At 40.2% G+C, this 21,466-nt stretch overlaps 1 protein-coding gene across 14 annotated transcripts in view; it reads right to left on the reverse strand.

Moving 5' to 3' along the window:
* ZFPM2 (zinc finger protein, FOG family member 2) overlaps window positions 1–21,466 on the reverse strand; it is a 448,057-nt gene that overhangs the window by 114,271 nt on the left and 312,320 nt on the right. For all 14 annotated transcript variants that reach the window (XM_083450430.1, XM_083450426.1, XM_083450428.1 and 11 more), the window contains one exon: window positions 12,531–12,642. In XM_083450430.1, coding sequence (XP_083306556.1) covers window positions 12,531–12,642 — 112 coding nt within the window. The remainder of the gene's footprint in view (window positions 1–12,530; window positions 12,643–21,466) is intronic.

Genomic DNA, 21,466 nt, shown 5'->3' on the forward strand with positions numbered 1-21,466 from the left:
AAGCAACTTTTCCAAAATGTTTCTGCTGCTTTTGTTCATTGCCATCTTCTTCATCTTATTGATCTAACATTGGTGCATTTTTCTGTTGCAATCCACAAATGATGTAGGATAATATCTTCATATACTGATACAACCAAGCAAGGCACTGCATGGTGCTCACAAACCTACTTGAAAGCTGCCCTTCATTGACATACCATATTAATACTACGAGTCTGTGTATCAAGGGCAAAACTAGATTGCTTATATGCATGGCAAGGGAGGAATATGATGGGGAAGCCAGGATAGTCAGTCAGCATGTTACCCAATTTTAGGTGCTGTCAGGGCTGGAGTCAGACACAGGTCAGCATGAAAGACGCAGGGCTCTGTTGTTAGTGAAGTTAACTCTTTATTCAAGGAAATGGCATACAGTTCCCAGCAGGTCTTGCCTCTATGGACCAGTTGCCAGGACTGAAGGTCCCTGCCTTCCACCCGCTCTAAGACTCCTCCCGGTTATTTCCCAAGCAGTCTCAAACTGCATCTATGCACCTCTGGTCTCTGTTTTGCCCTCCTCATCATTCTGTGCATTCTTGGAGACCAGGAGTGAGGGGAGTTTGTTGCAGCAGGAGAGGGAACTCCCTGGGTTCTTCAGAAGCCTCTTGACCTCCCTCTTCTGCTTCAGTCTCAGAATCTGAACTGCTCCCTGCCACAGGCACTTCCTGCTCACTAAACCCTGTTGCCCCTTCAGCATCCAGCCCCTCCTCCCAACCTTTTCCCTCTGACCTCTCTTCAGTGTCCCACCACCAATCCGCTGGCTCTGAGCCTTCCTCTTCTGGGGGTTTCCCTTGGGAGTTCCCAGGCTCCTGCCTCCCACTCTCTGTACAACCTGTCCCTGACAGGTGCTGCGAACAAGAAACACAATATTAAGAGACACTATTATATCCAATAGCCAGCTACAAACCTTTCCCCACACTGTGGCTAGGCAGGGTGGCAGATAGATAGTGCTTGGCCAAGTAGCCACAACAAGGCATAAATAACCTGCATTGCAGGCGGTTGGACTAGATAACCCTTGGGGTCAATTCCAGTGCTGTGAACACGCAACAGTTGAGCACAGTCCACACAACATGGGAAAATGTCGCTTTGTTACCACACATACTTTTTTTTTTTTTTAAAGCATGAGAATACAAGAGGGAAAGTAGTGGTGCAGATTTACCACTTAGCACCAGAGCTCAAACAACAAATCTTAGCAGGCAATGTTTCCCACCACACCACTGGGCAAACAAGACCCACAACCACCCACAAAGAGGTTGTGCTGGTGAAATTAGGATGTCAATGTTATCCTAATGAGGCTATAAGTTAGAGTTGAAATGTATTGCCACTGTTTGGAAAGTGTTTCACACATGGACCCCATGCCAGGGTCATAAATCTAAATTAGCCTGATATAAAGATCACGACTGATTAGTGGGCAAGCCATTATTTAACTTGCAGATCATCAGCCGGCATACCCAGCATACTTGCATTATAGAAACCAAAAATATTACAATATAAATAGTGTTGATATGTATATCCCCTCATCTTAAAAATCAATATTATGGTTTGGAAAAATCTTATTTGAGACTTATGAGAACTTGTGGGTTTTCACAACAATACTTTCCCAATAATATGTCCTATATTGCTCAATGATCCATCATTCTATTTGGCATTGACTCTCAATGCAGCTAGCGCGCGAAAGCTAGGAACATGACTGACAGTCCAATCCAGTTCCAAGTTAAGCCAAAGTAATTGGACTTGAACCAGTTTATTGCCATAGATTTCAGTGGAATTCGATCAGCTTAAACACAAATACCTTTGCTGAGAGGTGGGCTGAGATATAAGACCACAACACATTTACTTTGTAACAGCCTATTAAGATCAGTTGGACTGCTCTAGATTGAGGTTCTGTATATGGAACCATAGGTTGTGTATAGTTGAATAGAATATATTCTAAATAAATAATACTTGCGGATGGAGAAAGGCTTCATAAATCTCACTTCTCTCCATTTCTGCTCAGAGTAAGACCCAGTGAATTAAGTGGGGCTTACTCCCAGGTCAGTATCTATAGGATCACTGCCTTAGCTAATGTTTAATCAATCTGGTGTATGTATATCCAGCATAATATTGGTGGGAGGTTTTCTGAACTGCAACATTGCTAAACATTCATTCCATTTAAAACCTGCTGGTGAAAAGAACAAGACTGATAAAGATTTTTTTAAAAAACAACAACACACACAGTACTAAGTAGTAGTAATTATCATTAACTATATTATGTCCTAAATGCATTGCATATAAATTACATATAAGTCATGAACCACTGCTCCACAAACCATCTAATCTAAAATACATTTACCTGTGTTAAATAATCACTGTGTTCCAACACTATGTGATCCAGCTGAACTTAATTAACTGGTTCCCTAGAGTGCAAGGTACAATCCTGGCTTAACAGCAATTTAACCCAAGTATACAATTGCCCAGTTGCCCTGTCACCTTGAAAAACTAAGGTTGTCCCCCACCACAATTATTAATTGCTGGTGTCAGTTCATCTGGCTCCATAAGGAGCCAAACCTCAAAGCTCTTCCACCAGAGGGAGCCATGTAAATTTCCTTTCCTCCCTTGAAGATCTGTAATCAGCTAGAGACCACATGCGTACAAGGGGGATTTAAATGTTTTGTTCCATGCATTCATTTAGCTGTTCACGTCCAACACCCAGGTTGCTTTTTAACATTTCCCATTAATCTTCCTTGGGAACTAGTAATCACTATAAATATTATGACAAAGTTCTTCTCTTAATTATGAAAACCAGGCTGAGTATCTGGAGGGCAAGCAACACGGTAGTCTTGTACTGCAGAAACAGCTTTCATAAAATAGAAGTTTCTATAATCAGGGAAAAATAAATTCCCAGATCCCCCCTTTTATTTCTTACAAAGTACACCTGCCAACGTTCATTTCCCCTCGTGTCATAAACTCAGGGCAGGAGCATTTGACAGGAATCACTATAAGAGAGGCTGTGGCTAAATTCATCCTTGTTTCATTTCATATAGACCCTTTGCTCTCTGTTCTGATGGGGCTGTTTGAGAAGACCAAGGTTTGATATTAGGCATCTAGGTCATGGTTTCACCTTGACAACAGCTCTTTCGTTTCAAGCAGTAACATTTGCCAGGATCCCTAAGGTACTTTCATTTTTGTCAATCCCTGTTTTTTTAAAATAAAAAAAAAAATGCTATGAGGGGGAAAAAAGAAGATAAATCTTAATTCACAAGCTGCAAGACTATCTCTGTGTCTCCAGCACAAAACTTCAAATTCAATCCAAAAAGTGGATGTGTATTAGAAGTCTGCAGATTTAAACCTTGTCCACCATGATCAAACTGGATTTATGGAGCATCATAACTCTCCAGACACCATCCTGCAGCTTATTAATTTAATAGACTCCTGTCCATTCCATGATGTTCCTGCCCTGACAGTCTCTCAAGATAAGGTGAAAGCCTTTTGACAGGACAGAGTGCATATATATTTTCTTCTGTTTTCTTGTGTATGGGGTTGTCGACAACTTCAAATGTGTGGCTCAGCAAATTTGTGCTGCCCCCTCCCCCTTTTAGCTTTGCACAGAAGACAAAAGTAGAAACATCTCTGTGAAGCAATGTGTTTGTGAGAATGATGGTTTCCTCAGTCCCAAAGACTTCAATAGACTCAGGGCTTGAAAAGCAAAATGTAAGAAATTTCTGATATTGGGACACTTCCACTGGCAGAAGGAGGGCACAACGATTTTTGCCCATTCTCCCTTTCTCCTGCAGTCCCCCTCCCTGGAGCCCAAAAAAATCTGCTCCCCCAAAACTGTGTGGGAGGTGGTATAGGGGTGTGGGGGAACTAGCAATAACCAGCCCAACCGGCAAGACTGCCACCACACACCCTGCCCCATCTGCCACTGGCAGTATTATTATTATTATTATTATTATTATTATTATTATTATTAATTTATTTATACCCCACCCATCTGGCTGGGTTTCCCCAGCCACTCTGCGCAGCTTCCAACCGAATATTAAAAACAATACAGCATCAGACATTTAAAACTGCCCTAAACAGGGCTGCCTTCAGATGTCTTCTAAAAGTCAGATAGTTATTTATTTCCTTGACAGAAGGGCGTGCCACAGGGCAGGCGCCACTACCAAGAAGGTCCTCTGCCTGGTTCCCTGTAACCTCACTTTTCGCAGCGAGGGAACCACCAGAAGGCCCTCGGTGCTGGACCTCAGCAGAGAAGCAGCATCCAAAATCATATGAGCGATCTTGCCCAAAATTGGCACCGCTGCTCGCGGCACTTCTCCACCACTGGCAGAGGTGGCAGGGTAAGCAGGGGGCTCACAGGCATGCCAGCTGGAGGGCTTCTGCCACCTGAAGCAGAGGCTGTACCTCCCTCATGGCTGGGCTGGCTCCGTACAGCTCAGCAATAAGTTACCAAAAAGTCAATGTTAGTTGGCAATACTAGAAGTGGCTAAGCTTCATTATAGCTGTCTATTGTCTAACAAGTCACACTCTGGGTGTCATCTACCAACCTTTCTACAACTCCCATTCATTTTAGTGGCCTGGAAACAGGCACCATTTTCTTTGGATTGCTCCCTCTCTCTAAAAGCTCATTTGAGTTGGTTTGCCATTGAGAATGGATAACAGATATCTGTCAGTAAAAACAGTTTTAAAAGAAATTCTATCCGATTGAGATGTAACTTTAAGTAAGCCAAATGTTTACTATTATTTATTTCTTGCATTTGCATCTTGCCTTTCCTTTAAAGATGTCCAATGTGGCTAAAAACAGTAAAAGGTAAATCACCTTGGGTTACTCAGCTAGAAGAGCGTTTGTCAAATACAATAACTATTATTGTTGTTATTATTAGGCAATTTTCACAATAAAAATGCCCACTCCACATGAACAAATAAGCGAAATCACAATAAGGTAATCTAAAAACCAGTTTGAAATAGATAACAAATAAAGGTTTAAAAAGGTAAAGGACCGCTGGATGGTTAAGTCCAGTCAAAGGTGACTATGGGGTTGCGGCGTTCATCTTGCTTTCAGGCCGAGGGAGCCAGCGTTTGTCCACAGACAGCTTTCCATGTCCTGCGGCCAGCGTGACTAAACCACTTCTGGTGCAACGAAACACCATGACAGAAGCCAGAGCACATGGAAATGCTATTTACCTTCCTGCTACAGTGGTACCTATTTATCTATTTGCACTGGCGTGCTTTCGAACTGCTATGTTGGCAGGAGCTGGGACAGAGCAACAGGAGCTCACTCCGTTGCAGGTATTTGAACCGCCAACCTTCCGATCGGCAAGCCCAAGAAGCTCAGTGGTTCAGACCGCAGCGCCACCCGTGTCCCTAGATAACAAACAGCAGCCAGTTCAAATTAAATTTAATATATAATTAATATAATTAAAATATGGAAAAGCAGAGTTAGAAAAATGAATCTGTCCAACAAGCTAGGCACCTATTTAAATAAAACGGATTTTCTAAAGACAAGGTACAGAATTGTTTCTCAAGTTCCCGCCAAACACACATACCAGATGCTAGCAGTCAGGGCTGGCCCTCCCATGAGGCAAGGTGAGGCAACCATCCTGGGCATCAGGATCCAGAGGCAGCAGATCCAACCTCCAAGAAATGAATCACATGTAAATCTCCGCATGCCTCCTGCTCCTGATATAAATGTCCACTTCCCGCAACCCAGTACCTAAAGTAGAGCTTCATTCCCTCTTCTTCATTTGTGGCAGGGAGGAGCATGGTTCGTCTCAGGTGCCGCCAGAATGTCTTGGGCTGGACCTACTCGCACTTCAGAGAGAAGGGGTTTCTACAGAAAATAGCACCACCAGGTCGGGAAGGTGGCATTACGATCATACCACTGAGTCAGGAAGGTAAACGGCATTTCTGTGCACTCTGGCACTCGTCACGGTGTCCCGTTGCGCCAGAAGTGGTTAAGTCATGCTGGTCACATGACCTGGAAAACTGTCGGTGGACAAATGCCGGCTCCCTCAGCCTGAAAGCGAGATGAGCGCCACACCTCATAGTCACCTTTGACTGAACTTAACCATCCAGGGGTCCTTTAGCTTTTTACCTTTACCTATTAATATCATTCATTTGAGTCTGTTTATATAGCACTAACCTGTACTGTAAGCATTGCGCAAGAATAAAAACAAGTAGGAACCTTCCAAAACATTGCTTACAAGTTAAACGACGTTATTTTTATTATTATTACTTTTATTCTTAAACAAAAAGAAGAGGAAGAAGAAGAAGAGAAGAAAAGAGTACCCCCCCCCATTCCAAACAAATATTGAAGTTTCTGCTTAAAAAGCTGAAGCATGCATAGATAGCAGGTTTCAGGGGGAGAAGATTTAAGCACCTTTCTAAAGCATGTGAGGCCAAACATAAATTGCTACTCCTGAGCCAATTATCAATTATTATTTATATAGAATTATCCACTCACATTTCATTAAGCATGCATTGAAAAGGAGTGGGAGAAGCGCAAATGCTTTCTTCTGCATCATCTCAATAATAACTAAGGACATAAACTACTTGGTGAAGCCAGATAGAAAATAAAATAATATCAGTAAATCATGATCATAAGTGTAAAAACAACCAATGTGGAACATAAAAAGAAATGACAGAAGGCTTGAGAAATATTTGTGCTGCCTACTTCGGCTGTGTAATTGATGCAGCAAACAGCTATTTATTTGTTTTTTTTACAGTTCACAGGGTAGTCACTCCTGTTTTGTTTTGGTTTTTTAAAACTGGAATTTTAAATTTTTTAAAATAGTTTTAAAAGCAGCCATTTTATGATCTTTAGTTCTGAATGCAAGTTTATCTCACCAGTTCTATCTTAATTTCAAACATCCTCAGCCTTACGCACCACACTGCAATGGTCTCAGACATATATTAAACATGTTGGTTTTTACTGCATGGAGTTATCCTGTGGTGCTCTGCAATCAATTACTGTTATACCACCATCATTAATAATTTTCTTAATGAAAATGATTCTGTTGATCTCCGTTGTATTTTAATTATCAGAGTTAAGCATAATTACACTGCAGCTCTGAGCTGGCATGTAGACTCCTTTAGGGCGCAATTTTGTTTTAACACACTGATAATGTAATTTTACATTGTGTCAGTTGTTTAGTTATTATCCAGTCGTACAATTCTGCTGTATTCCTGATAACAGATAATAACCTTAGCACCTCCTATATCCTGAAGTCATTTAAAAAGCAATATTAGAATTTCACAACTAGCTAACTTAATCGCCTTATGATTTTATAATTCCCACTGCTAAATATTTTTATAGGCCCCCTCTCTTGCCAATACCAAATTTATATATATATATATATATATATATATATATATATATATATATATATTTCACACCCATGATTTAGGTAAGATACACATAATGTGTGCTTACCCACAGATTCATTTCAATGTGCACAGTTTTGTTCGGTAACTAGTTTCTTTTTCCCTTCATTTAAGGCCTGCCTTGCACTCTTAATCAATTGCACTCTTAATCTAAGAGTAATAATTAACAGCTCAGATTTTGTTTAATAGCAGCTATTCAATTTGCCATTTTCTTGGTCTGAGTATATACTGCACTCAAGTGAGCAGCTCGCTGACAAGTATGTGTCCTGTCCAATTCTGCCACCATCACTTCTCTGTTTACATCACTCCCAATCCAAGACCGGTAGGTACCTCAGTGCTACACTCCATCAATGGAAGAAGCACCGCATAGCTCTATCTTTCTCCTGGTAGTAAAATACAGCTATCCAAATATATTTTATCACACTTATATTCTAGTTATTTTATTGTTTCTATATATTTATGCAGCCACAACAGGCTAATTCAACCACAACAAACGAACACCAAAGAGCTAATTCATATATGATGCTGCCAATTTGCTTAACCACAGTTAAGCAAGCCAGGAGTGGGAAACAAGATCACATGTCCTATTGCCCTTTCCATCTCTTCCAGAATTCAAATCTCCCTCACAGTGCCTAGCTACAGTTAGCTGTAAAAACAACTATGATGCTATCCATAGTTAGGGCTAACCATGGTTCCAAGGCCTCAAACCACATTTTGGACCTGCGTTTAGGTCCTGCATTAAGCAGAGGCTTGACAACCATATGTCAGGAGTTCTCTGATGGTTTTCCTGCTTGGCAGGGGGTTGGACTCGATGGCCCTTGTGGTCTCTTCCAACTCTATGATTCTATTCTATTCTATTCTATTCTATTCTATTCTATTCTATTCTAAAACTGTGGTTAGCTCTGACCACAGTTAAAGATGTAGTTAGCATAATGAATAACCATAATGGATAACCAAAAGGGAAAACAGCAAATATCATCATATGGCCCTTTCCAAATTTGCTTATCCATGATGCTTCAGTATTGGTTTAAACAGATGCACAGAAAAGAAGGATCCAAGTTGCTTAAGCTATCACTAACCATCAGGAGAGTGAAAGAATATGCTTTCATCAGCATGAAGACAGGCTAAAGAAGCCTATATCTTCACATGCCATGCTATCTAACACCAAGCAAATATTACTGAAAGGTTTTCAAAGGGGCAGAATCAAACACCCACTGAGGGTCAATATACATTATACATTCTAGCTTATCCAGTCCCCTGCGCCTTTTGGCTACTCTATCAATGCAGTACATTCTAACAGTTGAAGGTATTTATCCAATAGCAACCAAGAATTTGGGGAAAAACACCTTTCCTAAGGGAAATTTAGGACAAATCCAATGCACACATAACCTTCATTGACATTCCCATTTGTAGCAGTGCCTAGTAGGATTATTTCATTTTGATCTGACGACTATTTTCACAAAAGTACTCAATCAACGAGTTGCACACCAATCTTTTAATACAGATAAGATCATTTTATGAAAAGTAAGGAGTTATATTTTTTTCAACTGGGAAAACAAATGTTATGTCATCTTGAAGCTGTTACAGCCCCAATAAGATATCTTATTTTGTGTAGATTTTGAGGCATGAGATAAGCAATTGTACTTGCCCAAACTGGGCACATGAAACTAACTTAAAAAATTAAAAAGAGAGACTGTGTTGGAAAAAATGATGAAGTTATTGCAACTGTTATTTTTCCTTCAACACCTAGAATAAACCATCTGAACATAGCAGATGAAATGTCACTGGAGTACAGGAAGCATGCATCCTGAGGTGGCAAAAATCCTTCAGCTGATTGACTTATGATTCACCAGAACCTGCCATTGGTGTCTTGCAGGGGCTGGCAAGCAACCCAGGTAAGGGAGGCTGCAGCAGGTCAACATTTTCCTGTGGAACACACCATGTCTGGGGCTGAGAGTGTGTGAAAATGTGGATTCGACAGCATGTGGTGTGAGCCAAAGTTCCATCTAATCTAGTACAGTATACTGTTTCGCACAGGGACCAGCCAGGATCTACCAGGAATTTCTAAGTTTATGTTTTATGCATACTGCCCTGGAACCTACTGAAGGCTGGGTAGCCTGGAAGTATTTTAAATAATCCATAAATATGCAGGTAATAACTCTCCCTGTTTTATGCAACCTCCTGATTCATGACCAATAACCAATAACAAGTGTAACCCCTCATGGATTTGTCCAATCCCTTCCTAAAACCATCTAAAGTAATGCCCATCATCATATCCTATGGTAATGAATTTCTGTCTATGTGAACCCCAGAATCCTGTTTTTCAATATATACTAATATATTAGTATGCCAATACTAGCTGACATCCCCAAGGAATTTTGATAGCATGGAGAAATTGTGTCTTGATGGAAAATGAGTCCCTAGACATGCACTGAAACCATAGAATTTCCTTGAATAATTCAACCTTATATGTAGTACATGATTTTATCACATCAGACCACACCCTTCTCCATATTAAAAGCCATCTCCATACAGTAAATTAGATGTTAGGATAGAGAGGTCTAAAATAGTTTGCTTCCTACATGTGAATAAAGGTTATTTTTATGTCCATCATTTAACAACACAAAGCACAATCTTCAGTCTAAAGTGGTACAGCTCGGGAACAATTTTACCACCTCATCTGCTGTTGGGCTAAACTGCCACATTTCAGCATACATACACAATGATGCAAATTGGCTCCTCTTCAAGAAAACGTTACTATCGGATCTGAATTTAAACAAGTAGTTCTGTAGCAGGATCAGCCCTTACAGATCTTCCCCATAGCTCAGGCATTGCACCTTCCAGAAAACTGAGAGAATACAAGAAGGTGTGAGGTGGGGGTGGAAAGAAACATGTAAGAAGTCTATAAGAATAAAAAAGAAGTGTAAGAGACTGTCAGAGAAAACTTTCCACTATGAACATCCTGGATTTCTACTCCTGATGTATCTCTAGGCTGAAGTTGTACTTTGGATAACTGCTGCAAAGTTTCCCTATAAACAGTCCTTAATACCTTTCAAAATAAATTGCAATTTCTCACGCATATGAAAAATGTTACTGTACGCAAACATCAAAATACTGTGCTGTTTTCTGCTGCTAGAGCAATGAGTCACACTACACTTTAAAATGATGCAGATTCATTCCCTTTTTGGCTCAAGGTTTTTCCTTAACTAAATCAGGTATTTTCAGGTTACAAAATTAATTTATTGGTGTTTTGTAATTATAAAAGGAAGAATGCATAAGACCTTAGTGTGCAACTACTCATTTTTAAACATGCAAATTCTCTGTTTTCAGTGTTTCAATTTTCAAAGGCTTGTAGCAGTTTAAAGGCAATCCTCTTATAAGTGTACAAATTGCAATGATTATAGGAACAAGTTGTAATTGTTTCTAGTAAGTTTTAGTAGCCTTTGATGTTATGATTAGTGTTTTGTATGTTAATATAGTGATATGGGTGCTTATTTGCCTTGCTGGTTATATGCAAAATGGTCACTAGGTTGTCGCAGCAAACAAATCTTTCATCTCAGTGGGTCTGTTTGGTAAGGAATAAAAAAAAACACCCTAAAATAAATTGCTGTAGAACTGTGCAATTTCTGAAGCAATCACAAAGCAGTGAGACTGGGGATTTATAGAATTTGAAACCTGAGCTTAGTTGGAAAGACTAAATGGAGGAGGGATAAATACAACATTGACTATGCTAATGGGGCACAGCAGCTGTATTCACAATTTCTTGACTGAGCAGTCAGGTATCACAGATCTTTAGTACCAATTCAGCATTGCAGGTTTAATTTTGTACCTTTTTTTTAAAAAAAAAAAGCTCAGGCCTCTAGCTATTGATCAAAGGAACACTGATAGGAGCTGGGGTGACGTTCAATCTAATAAGGAGTGGTGACCAAACTTTTATCTGTACAGGTTCTATACTTTTATCTGTACAGAACTTAAGTTTTGCCTTTGCTCTAAATCCTCCTGTGAACCAAAGTCCTAGCTTGAGAGTTCAGATGCCTGCCTATTGCACCGTATTAGCCAGTAAAGCAAGATGAGCGCCGCAACCCCAGAGTCGTCCACGAGTAGACCTAACGGTCAGGGGTCCCTTTACCTTTACCTTTACGACACAACAACTTCAGTCCTGTGCTGTTAGGCTGCTTAAGTTCCCACTAAAGTTAATGGGATTTCAGCAACCCACTGGTGTGCAGGATTGCAGCTATAATCTCTGGCCACATGGTAACCCACACACAATACTCTTGTGACCACTGTGGATCCTAGCGTATCATTTTGGGAATCACTACACTGGAAAGTTGGAAAGTAGTAATTGCCATGCATTTTAAATAGCATCATGATGTCGTTAATGAGCAAAGAACCTTTTTGTTTGTTTACACACAGTGAGCCAAATCTAGCTGCCTTCAATACTTAATCACTGTCAAGGTTCCAAAATAATGACAACAATAAAATTTCTTACAATTATCTTTCAGAAAATAAATGCTATTTTTCAACAACATTTTCAAAAACGTCAAGGTTCACACACTTTTCACGAGGTAGGGGGTACGAGCACAACATTTTGGATTTAAATCAGGTTAGAACTGCAGGTTAATGAACTACTTAATGAACTTTCAAAGCTCAAAGAAACTTCAAAAGAGGCTTGTGATACAATGCAGCAAGAAACTAAGGGGTGGGGGAATCAGAGAGATGCTACATTCCTACAAGTCTTTGAACAAGTCTGTAAAACCTAGGACATACTTTGGACAGTGGCTTAAATGGCAGGTAAATTGGGCAATGGCTTACAATGGCATCAACATTTTATATAATACAATGCATCAAGTATAAGAAAGCTCTTTGCTTTTTTTCCTTAAGTGCTTTATCTGTTTGAATCTTAAGTGGTAATAGTATGCCTCTGCTTCACACTCATTTAATGCATAATGGAGAAAAACTATTTTTTCAGGTAAAAAAAATGGAATAATGCTTCTTAGATCAGAAGAAGAGAAAGGAGAACCACAGGCCCGCCTTTGTAACCTGCATTTGCCACCTGTTATGCAACAGGCACGTTTCATCAGCACCGTTTTAATTCCTTGCAAAGAAAGTGGAAGGGAAAATCAGCTTGTGTTTACCTTTGCTGTACACAATGCAGTTGTTTTTGTTGTCTTCCACTCCTTGCCAAGTCACATCCAGCAGCCACTTGGGGCCAGCAGTCAGCACCATAGGGACTGGAGCCTTTGTCTTCTGGAGAAAGGATGATAACAAACAGATGCCATTTGCTTGCATTGATTAAGAACTTGAATAATAATAGTAATAATCATTTTATTTGCAAACAACTAAATCTCCAAACCCATAAGCCAAGGCCTTATTCCCCAGCCTCGGGACTTAAAAAAAAAAAAAAGCAAAAGAAAGAAGAAGCAGAAGACGACACAAGCTGCAAAGCTTTAGTGCTTTCATAGATCTGAATGGCGGAATTATTATCAAGGATTTTTCTGAATGATAGCGCTGGATCAGATCTCCAAGATTAGGCATATCTCTGGTGGCTTAGAATTATAAAGGGAATGCAGATGACTTTCACAGAAAAGAGCCAAGTGTTTAGAAGTGAACTTTAGACACATTGTACTTCATTATCAACAAGATCTTACTATTTCCTGAAACAGACAGGAAAGAATTTAAAGAATCAGTATCCATTTCAAAGCTCTGTCCTGGGTAACATTTATATTATAGTGGGGAATTATTCTGAATGGATAATGTAATTTCCCCCCTCCTCCCCCCTTACTGACTGCTGATGTGCTGCTCTACTACTGTTGAAATAATAATGCTAATGATTCCACATGCATGATCTCGAAGAAGAAATCTCAAAGCAGAAGCCAGAATTCATTTGAATGAAGCCCAAAAGGAGTTGGGGGGGGGGGAGGAATGATACCCACCCTTCTTTACAAAGGCAAAGTGACACATTTTATTACGAAACGCATTTTGTGTGTTAGGGTAGAAAAGTTCAGATTATTGGCACTCCATCTCTCTGTTAAATCTAGATGCAAGGCAGGAACTGATCTGGAATTTAGTAAGCCTTATCAACATAGGCTGGTAGTGAAATGCCGGTTAGACATTTATCATTCACCAGTCCTTGTTCTGTATATCAAACATCATGAAACTATGACTCAGAATACAGAGTACAATGAAAAGGGTCTCAAGGTAATACTCCACTAGGTTTTCTCTCCCCCCAACCAGCAAAAAATAAATAAATAAATAAATAAATCTGGATAAGATCATTTTCCAGCAGCTCCAAACCTTTGTGAGAGAAATTATGTTTCCATGACTGACTCAGAAGTTGGAAGCATAGATTTAAAGCCAAATCCTGTGGGTTCATTAATAGTTTGGAAAATAAGACACAGTGACCATCACGCTGCCCTAACATTACGCTGGGAAAGACAGGCTCGAGATATGTGGGCTGACACTACTATGCTACAAACCTAGCAATTCAAATGTTGTAGCAGTGTAATGTTTTATCATTTAATTATTATTTATTAACATCAATATATAGTGTTATATGGCAGCGTTGTGACAGAGCAGCAATGGCAATGTTTCACCAATGCTGTTTTCAAGAGGCTTGTCCAACCACCATGGAAAGGAACTGAAAACCTACAAACCACCCTGAGCAGCTCTAGTTGGACTGTATCACAAGCTATGCACAGGTTGCCCATAGATGGAACACTAAACTATGGTTTAGCGGTACATGAACGAGTCTTGAAATCATTAGCTTCCTCCACTCCTCTCATTGTCTACAAGGAAGAAATCACTTTTTCTATTCCATTTTAATTTCTTTCTTTCATTCATTTATTTTATATCTGCCTATTTAAAAAAGATTTTAAGGTGACAATCTAAGTTCAGTCCTATGTGGGGCTAGGGATGAGCAAAGCAGCTAATCCACCATCACATTCTAAGTCCTGCCAGCTTGCCAGAAGTTGTTGTGGTGTCTCTTTCTTCCTTCTCACTGCAACAACTGTGAGGGATCCATGGTGCTTCTGATCAAGCTTTATGTCTGTTGCCACCAGCTGGAGGCTGCTGCCTCTGTCACAATGGAGCACCCCGCCCCCCACCAGGGGACCTCTTCTCCATCAGTGGAGGTCAGCAGAGATACACAGGGGTTGCAGCCAATGCTGATTCTGTTCAGATTAGACCTATCCAAATTAATGGAGATGAGTTAGTTCTGGTTATTTCGATGGGTCTGATCTGAGTAGGACTAGCATTGAATACAACCTCTACACAAACACCAGCCATCAACATCAGAGGGTTAGGATTGTGCTCTAAAATGGTCATATATGTCTGTAACATATAAATCAGCAATCATAGGAAAACTGCAATCAACAGAACAAGCTCAAAAATAAGTTAAACAACCAAAGCAGGCCTTTATAAAGCTGCAAATTAATAAAAGGACACAACAATAGGAAATAATTTTGCCTAGGCTTTTTCTGATACCTAAAATTGGACCGTGCTTTTCTTTGGTTGGATTCCCTGTATCCCAGTTTTTATTTGTCTTATATGCTTTTTTGCCACTGCTGTTTTGTTTTTAGGTTGTACACCACATAATATATTTTTCAAATATTAAGTGGTTTATTAATGCTTTTCAATAAATGCATGACAAAACGAAGGGAAAGAGAAAATGACCAGGTTCTAACCCAAGATCCACCAGGGTGAATAACTTTGCAATAGGCGGATCTTGGGCTGTCACAGCAGAGGTGGGGATGAGCTCGCATAAGTCCTTCACCCTGGCTCAGCCAGTACTTACTGTAAAGGCTTATGCTGCTGTAACTCCCCCAAAAACAATGTTCCTGAGGTGTGGCAGGAGAAGGAAAGGCTTCCAGCTATTACAAACCTCTTTCAGCTCAGTCACGTGACCTAGCAACCCAGCAGAAATTACACTGGAGAAAAAGTGTGGCTTATGTCAAACATAAAGGCTTGTTTTCCTTCTGCCAGGCTCAGACAGCTCACCTGAATAGAGTTTGGAATGTGGTAACTTACACCAGCTTAATTTAAGGTGGTATACATTCCACCAGCTTCCTATACCTAGGATTGCTCTGTCCACATACAATCACACGTGGATTCCCAGTGTAGGTACCAAAATGGAGAAGGCTCTGCTCCTTGGCCCTCGCCACTACACCACTGTTGGCTGAGAAATGTGGAGCAAAGAATCAGATCCCAAACAAAGCATATTTAGAGGGACTTGGCTATGAAGGCAATTCAGAAGTTACCCAGGTCTCAAGTCATTTAGGGCTTTAGATGTTGTGAATCACCACTGAGGAGAATGGTCCTGTGCTCAGGTCCTGCTTGAAGGTTTCCTACAGCCATCTTGTTGTCCACTGTGAAAACAGGATGCTAGACTAGATGGGCCTTTGGTCTGACCCAGCAAAACAGATCATAAGTCCTTCCGCAGCACCTAGTTGCACTTGCATTTTCCTATCCAACTAATATCAGAGCACCTATCTGTACCACTTGTACCAAACTAACCTGAACTCACTTTCAGTATATGTAGCAGAGCTGTCAGTTATTTGGGCTGTTGGGAAATAAAAAGTTTGAGGACTAATGTTAAAACATCATGGGAGTATGGGCTATTCTTTCATCTTATTGTGGTAAAGGTTAGCTGGTCATTGCCAACACACATGGTGACATTTGCTGCTGGATTTATCTTTATGTTATGATTTGTTCTTTCAAAAGAGGAATCAAGAGCATAGACAACCTAACATAGACAGCTTATGCTCTTATATACCTTATATATACCATACACACACACACACACACACACACATATTAAACATCTCAATTTTTTTACTCAAAAATAAGTGGGCAATATATATCTCCAAAGCCAACATAATGTTAGAGAGTCAGCATACGAGTGTGCTAGGAAGGTATCGCAGTAATCTGCTTTCCTTATTACTAGCTCTGATTTTCAAACAAAGCAACAGTACTAGTATATCCATCTCTTCAAATAAGAATACCACTGCAATATTAGCAATAGTCAGTTAATATTTGGGGCCTGTTGCATTTCGTCCTGGCCTACTTTATGGCATGCATATACTTGAACATTACCTATATTTAACTTATTGGTATTCCTATCATTCCTTCAAAATCTAACATAGATTCTTGTGATTTGGTCATACATATGGAAACCAATCCAAATGCATTCACACATAAGCTATGTTTTACCTCACAAATGGGCAAACAAACCACAGCTTGTTTTGCCAAAGCTTGGTTTGTTTTCTGGCTGCTAATGCCATAGTAGCTTGGGATGGGGTGATGAAACACACCATGGTTAACCAAGGCTGCTAGGTTTGAACCTAACACCAAAACATAGTTAAAACAAGCCGTGGTTCATAAGCCAACAACAAACCATTGCTTCACCTAGTGGTTTGTTGCTAGCAAACAACACATAGTATTCCGGGCTGAAGTTTGATGTTCAGAAAAACCACACTTAACACTTAAGCCATGGCTTATTGCTACATGTAAACCGGTCCATTGTTTGCGTCAAGTATAATCTTCTGATGCATTCTAAAATGTAATTTTGTTGTAAGCAGCTTTGAAGGCCCAAACGGACAAGGCCAAAAAGGGTTATATTTAAGCATAATTATTATGTTGGAAAGAGCTAAAGGTTTGTCAAAATCAGAAACGAGTACATTTTCCACAAAAGACTGAAGAGTTTCCAGTTGTGAAAGAGGCTTTTAATGGGAAGTGTTCAAATATATAGGGTCTGGATAGTTCAGTTGGTTAGAGCATGGGGTTGATAACACCAAGGTTGCAGGTTCGATCACTGTACGGGACTGCTGCACATTCCTGCACATTCCTGCAGGATGGACTAGATGATCCTCAGGGTTCTTTCCAACAATTCTAAATCTATGATTTAGATATTTTAATATAATATTGCATTAATTTGAAGTTTCATTCTGCTGATTGTACTGTACCTTGTTAAATTATTATTACTGTTTCCAGGCCCCAGGGGTGAGGAAAGATAGAAACTGAAATAAATACACACAAGGGAAAACAAACAAGGCACACCGTTTCTGAATTTTCATCTATAGTACCCAAACCCTGTGATTCAGAATTGGTGGTGCATCATGTAACATAAATATTTATTAGTAGCTCTACACAACATTGCCTTAAATATTTTTCAACTGGGTGTGCTATTTCAGTTTCAAGCCTCCTTTTGTAAAAACCACAACGAGTCCAATTTGACAAGGGCAAACAAGGGCAAAAGTTGATCTCTTTGGGAACAATTAGAATCTGCTAATGAGGATAAGAGAGGTCGAGCAGATATCCACTTTTTGCTAACCTTTCAAGTAACTGGACAAACAAGTGAGGTAACCCTCAAGTACTGTTTATACAGAAGTCAGGAGGTTAATGGAGGCAAAAATAGCCAATAAAATGCTTGAAAAAAAATGTTTACCAGCCTAAGAGGAATCCCTAATAATTCAGTAATCTTAGATAGCATTGCTTAGAAACATTTATAACATCAGTGGTTTACATCTTCCAAGGACAGATTAAAATCTGAGCAGTTACACATTCAGTATAATCAAGCAATAAAGGTGTTCCGGATTGTACAGTTCCACAAGCAGGAGAGGTTGAATGTCTGAATTTGCCTTTAACAAAATAATAAATCTCTGCATATGAAAAATAGCATGTCACAAAGAAGACTAAGCTGGACTCTTCACCCTGATATGCTAATTTCCTCTGCATAGGGAAGTTTAAAAACACGCAAGGGGGCATTCTGCAGTCTACGCTACTATATTGGCTGAATAAGCACTGATCCAAAAAGAAGGTACATGCCAAAAATAACTTGACACCTTAAAATGTTACAAAGTCAGGAAAAGGAAAGGCTATTATTTGTTTCCTTTCTCTCTCTCTTAAAAAAAAAGTATGTGTCAAAAGTGAAGCTTTTTGAAAGTGTTCCCCACAAAATGCATTCAAGGAAGAACTGTATTATAAGACATAATGTATCTAGTCTTCTACCCAGTAGTTTCAAATTGCTTGATATTTTAGATTCCTACAGCAGCTGAAGTAAACAGGAGGCATAGCACAAACACCGCTACTGCTTCTGGATGTAACATAAAGAATAGTTTAGCACAAGAATGAACCTGGGCGACATGGCTGTGAGAATCAAAAGGTTTCATTCCATTTTCAGCTAACTGCACTTCCTCATTATAGTCAAAGCCAGATAAAGTGTGCCTAGTGTAAACTATGGTTTAGGACAGAGGTGGGAAACTTTGTGCATGCCAAGAGCCACATTCCCCCAGGGGTAATCTGTTGGGTGCTACAAACCAAGGTGAGTGGAGCCAGAGGTGGGTGGGGAGATTACATTTTCTAGATCTTTCTTCCACTGCCTTTTCTTGTGTGTTCTCTCTCTCTCCCTCTCTCCTATCTCCCCATTTTTCTCTCCTTGCCACCAACATAAAATTAGGCCGAGGGTCCCACACAACCCTTAAGGGGGCAGGTTGCCCGATCCTGCTTTTGGAAAACAAGACAACCTGGTTAAAAGTGGAGCTCAGCACAGACGTACATATTTTAAACTGCATCCAAATAGCTGCCATCACAAGGAAATCAACCCTATAAACGACATAAAAGCAAGAACAGAGACTGTCTTGCTTACTCCAACATAGGAGAGAATAGCACACATGAAGACTCGTTGCCCTTGAGAAAGTGTGTGGTTTAAATAGGTGTGCAATCTTAATATAATAAATTCCTCTTTTCAAGAACCTCTTCCTTTGGTCTTCTGTTTCTCACTGCACCCCTTTCCTCTCCTGCTATGGAGACAAACACATTCTTTTCTTTCCCCCTATCCCTGTCATCTCATCCAGGGGAAGCCACCATAAGATCCTGCATTTGGCTGTGGTCTGAAAAGAGGATATATTTTTAAAGTTAATAATAATAATAATATAATTTACTACAAAGCATATGAGAATGTGTAATACTTTAATAGTTTGCTGCCAAACTACCAGGGGGTGGGGGTAGGGAGTGAGGCACTGAACGGAAAATAAAAATGAATATTCACAGATGGAATCCCACATGACAGCTGGGATTTCCTGCAAGTAGAGAAGCCCAACTGTTTACCCCAGGAGATGATCACTTGACAAGCGACATGTCGTTTCTGCACTTGACAGACATCCGTAAGCTTATAACAAAGGCAATTCAGAGAGAGAGAGAGGGAAAGTGATAGGGAAGGAGGGAGATGAACATATATATTCAAATTGCACTACTATAATTGCAAATCTGCATAGTTTTACATGTTAAGAATTCCAAAAGCTCGCCAGTGGCTGTGGCTTTCAACCATGCTTTTAATGCAAACAAAGGGCAAGACAGCATGCACATGAGTTTTTGTGCAGTCCATATTATGGAAGTACAAAATGGAAGTGCCAATGGAAGTGCAAAATCAGGATCTGTACAGAAATACACATCTCAAGAATCTCTGCTTTTTATTTAAATGCTTATTACATGCTGCATATTTCAGCTCTTGCAACACTGGAGAAATTCAGCAATATGTTAGATGTTCGAGGAAAGCTAAGAAACCAGGCAATGAGGATTTCCAGTACCCCACTCAACTCCCTGCTCCTTACCAAGGGCTGCCTTATTCCCTATCTATTTTGCCCTTGTACCAATAACCTGATCATCTCCAAGTATTTGGGCCAAGATGAAGCATGAACTTAGCCATCAAAGCTAGAAGAAGAAGAGTTTGGATTTGATATCCCGCCTTTCACTCCCTTTAAGGAGTGTCAAAGCGGCTAACATTCTCCTTTCCCTTCCTCCCCCACAACAAACACTCTGTGAGGTGAGCGGGGCTGAGAGACTTCAAAGAAGTATGACTGGCCCAAGGTCACCCAGCAGCTGCATGTGGAGGAGCGGGGACTCGAACCCGGTTCCCCAGATTACGAGACTACCGCTCTTAACCACTACACCACACTGGCTCTCACTACACCACACTGGCTCTAGGAAAAATACAAAACATTAAACACAGCCACAGAGACTTGCGAACTACCCAACCTAAGATGAACTTATAATGTCTGGTTTCATTAGATTTTTCAAATGCTTAACTCAGTCTTTTAGCTAAGTTAATGAAGATACCAACGAAAGGTAAGTTCGGTATTATTCACAATACTGAGAGATGCCAGTGGAGTTGTAGATAGATGTTAATGAAGCTGGTGGAAAGAGTATTCTCTATAAGACTGAATATCAATATACGTATCAAGACTTTGAGATTAGACCACTGAAGAAGCCCAGAAAACTATTTTGGAGTGTGCTACCTGCAAGCCCCAGTAAAAGGGCCCCATCGGGGGCAAACAGTGGCCTCTTGATTACTTGGACTGCCAGGGTGAAACAGGTGCAAAACACTGGCACCCTGTCGTCTACAACTTCATTAACATCTATCTACCTTTACTTACCTTTTGTTGGTATCTTCATGAACTTATCTAAAAGACTGAGTTAAGCACTTGAAAAATCTATTGAAACAAGGCATTATAAGTTCATCTTAGGTTGGGTAGTTCGCAAGTCTCTGTGGCTTTGTTTAATGTTTTGTGTTTTTCTCAGAAGGTTGATAAAGGATGTATAATTTATTATTCTGTGTATATTAATCGCCAACGTATTGCATGAGTCGCACTACTTCTATCATCAGCACAGGTTGCATTTTTCTAGCATCAAAGCTAGGAAAGCTACTACTAACTATGGGAACTGCTACTGACTATGGATGGATACAGATGAGCATTTTAACTACACATGCTATTACCTACTTGTATCTCATGTGTGCTTGAGACCTGGTCACATACACTTTGTTGAGGCCGCCCCTGCTACTGCTATATAGGGGGGAAAGTAATTCTCTCCTTCGTCCACTGCTGCTTTCAACAGAAGGAATTTCAACATGCATACTTCCTTCTGTCAGTGGTGACAATCTTCTCTGTGAGAGGCAGGAGAAGTGAGAACTTGGGACTGGGGTGAGCTGTGAGGGGATGGAGGAATTTGGCTTGAGCTCTACTGGGTTCGGAAAGGAAGTGGGATGGAGGAGGTAGAAGGAAGGTAGGGGTGAGGGCAA

The sequence above is a fragment of the Podarcis tiliguerta genome, assembly GCF_965153285.1.
Source record: "Podarcis tiliguerta genome assembly, chromosome: 7".
Lineage (NCBI taxonomy): Eukaryota > Metazoa > Chordata > Lepidosauria > Squamata > Lacertidae > Podarcis > Podarcis tiliguerta.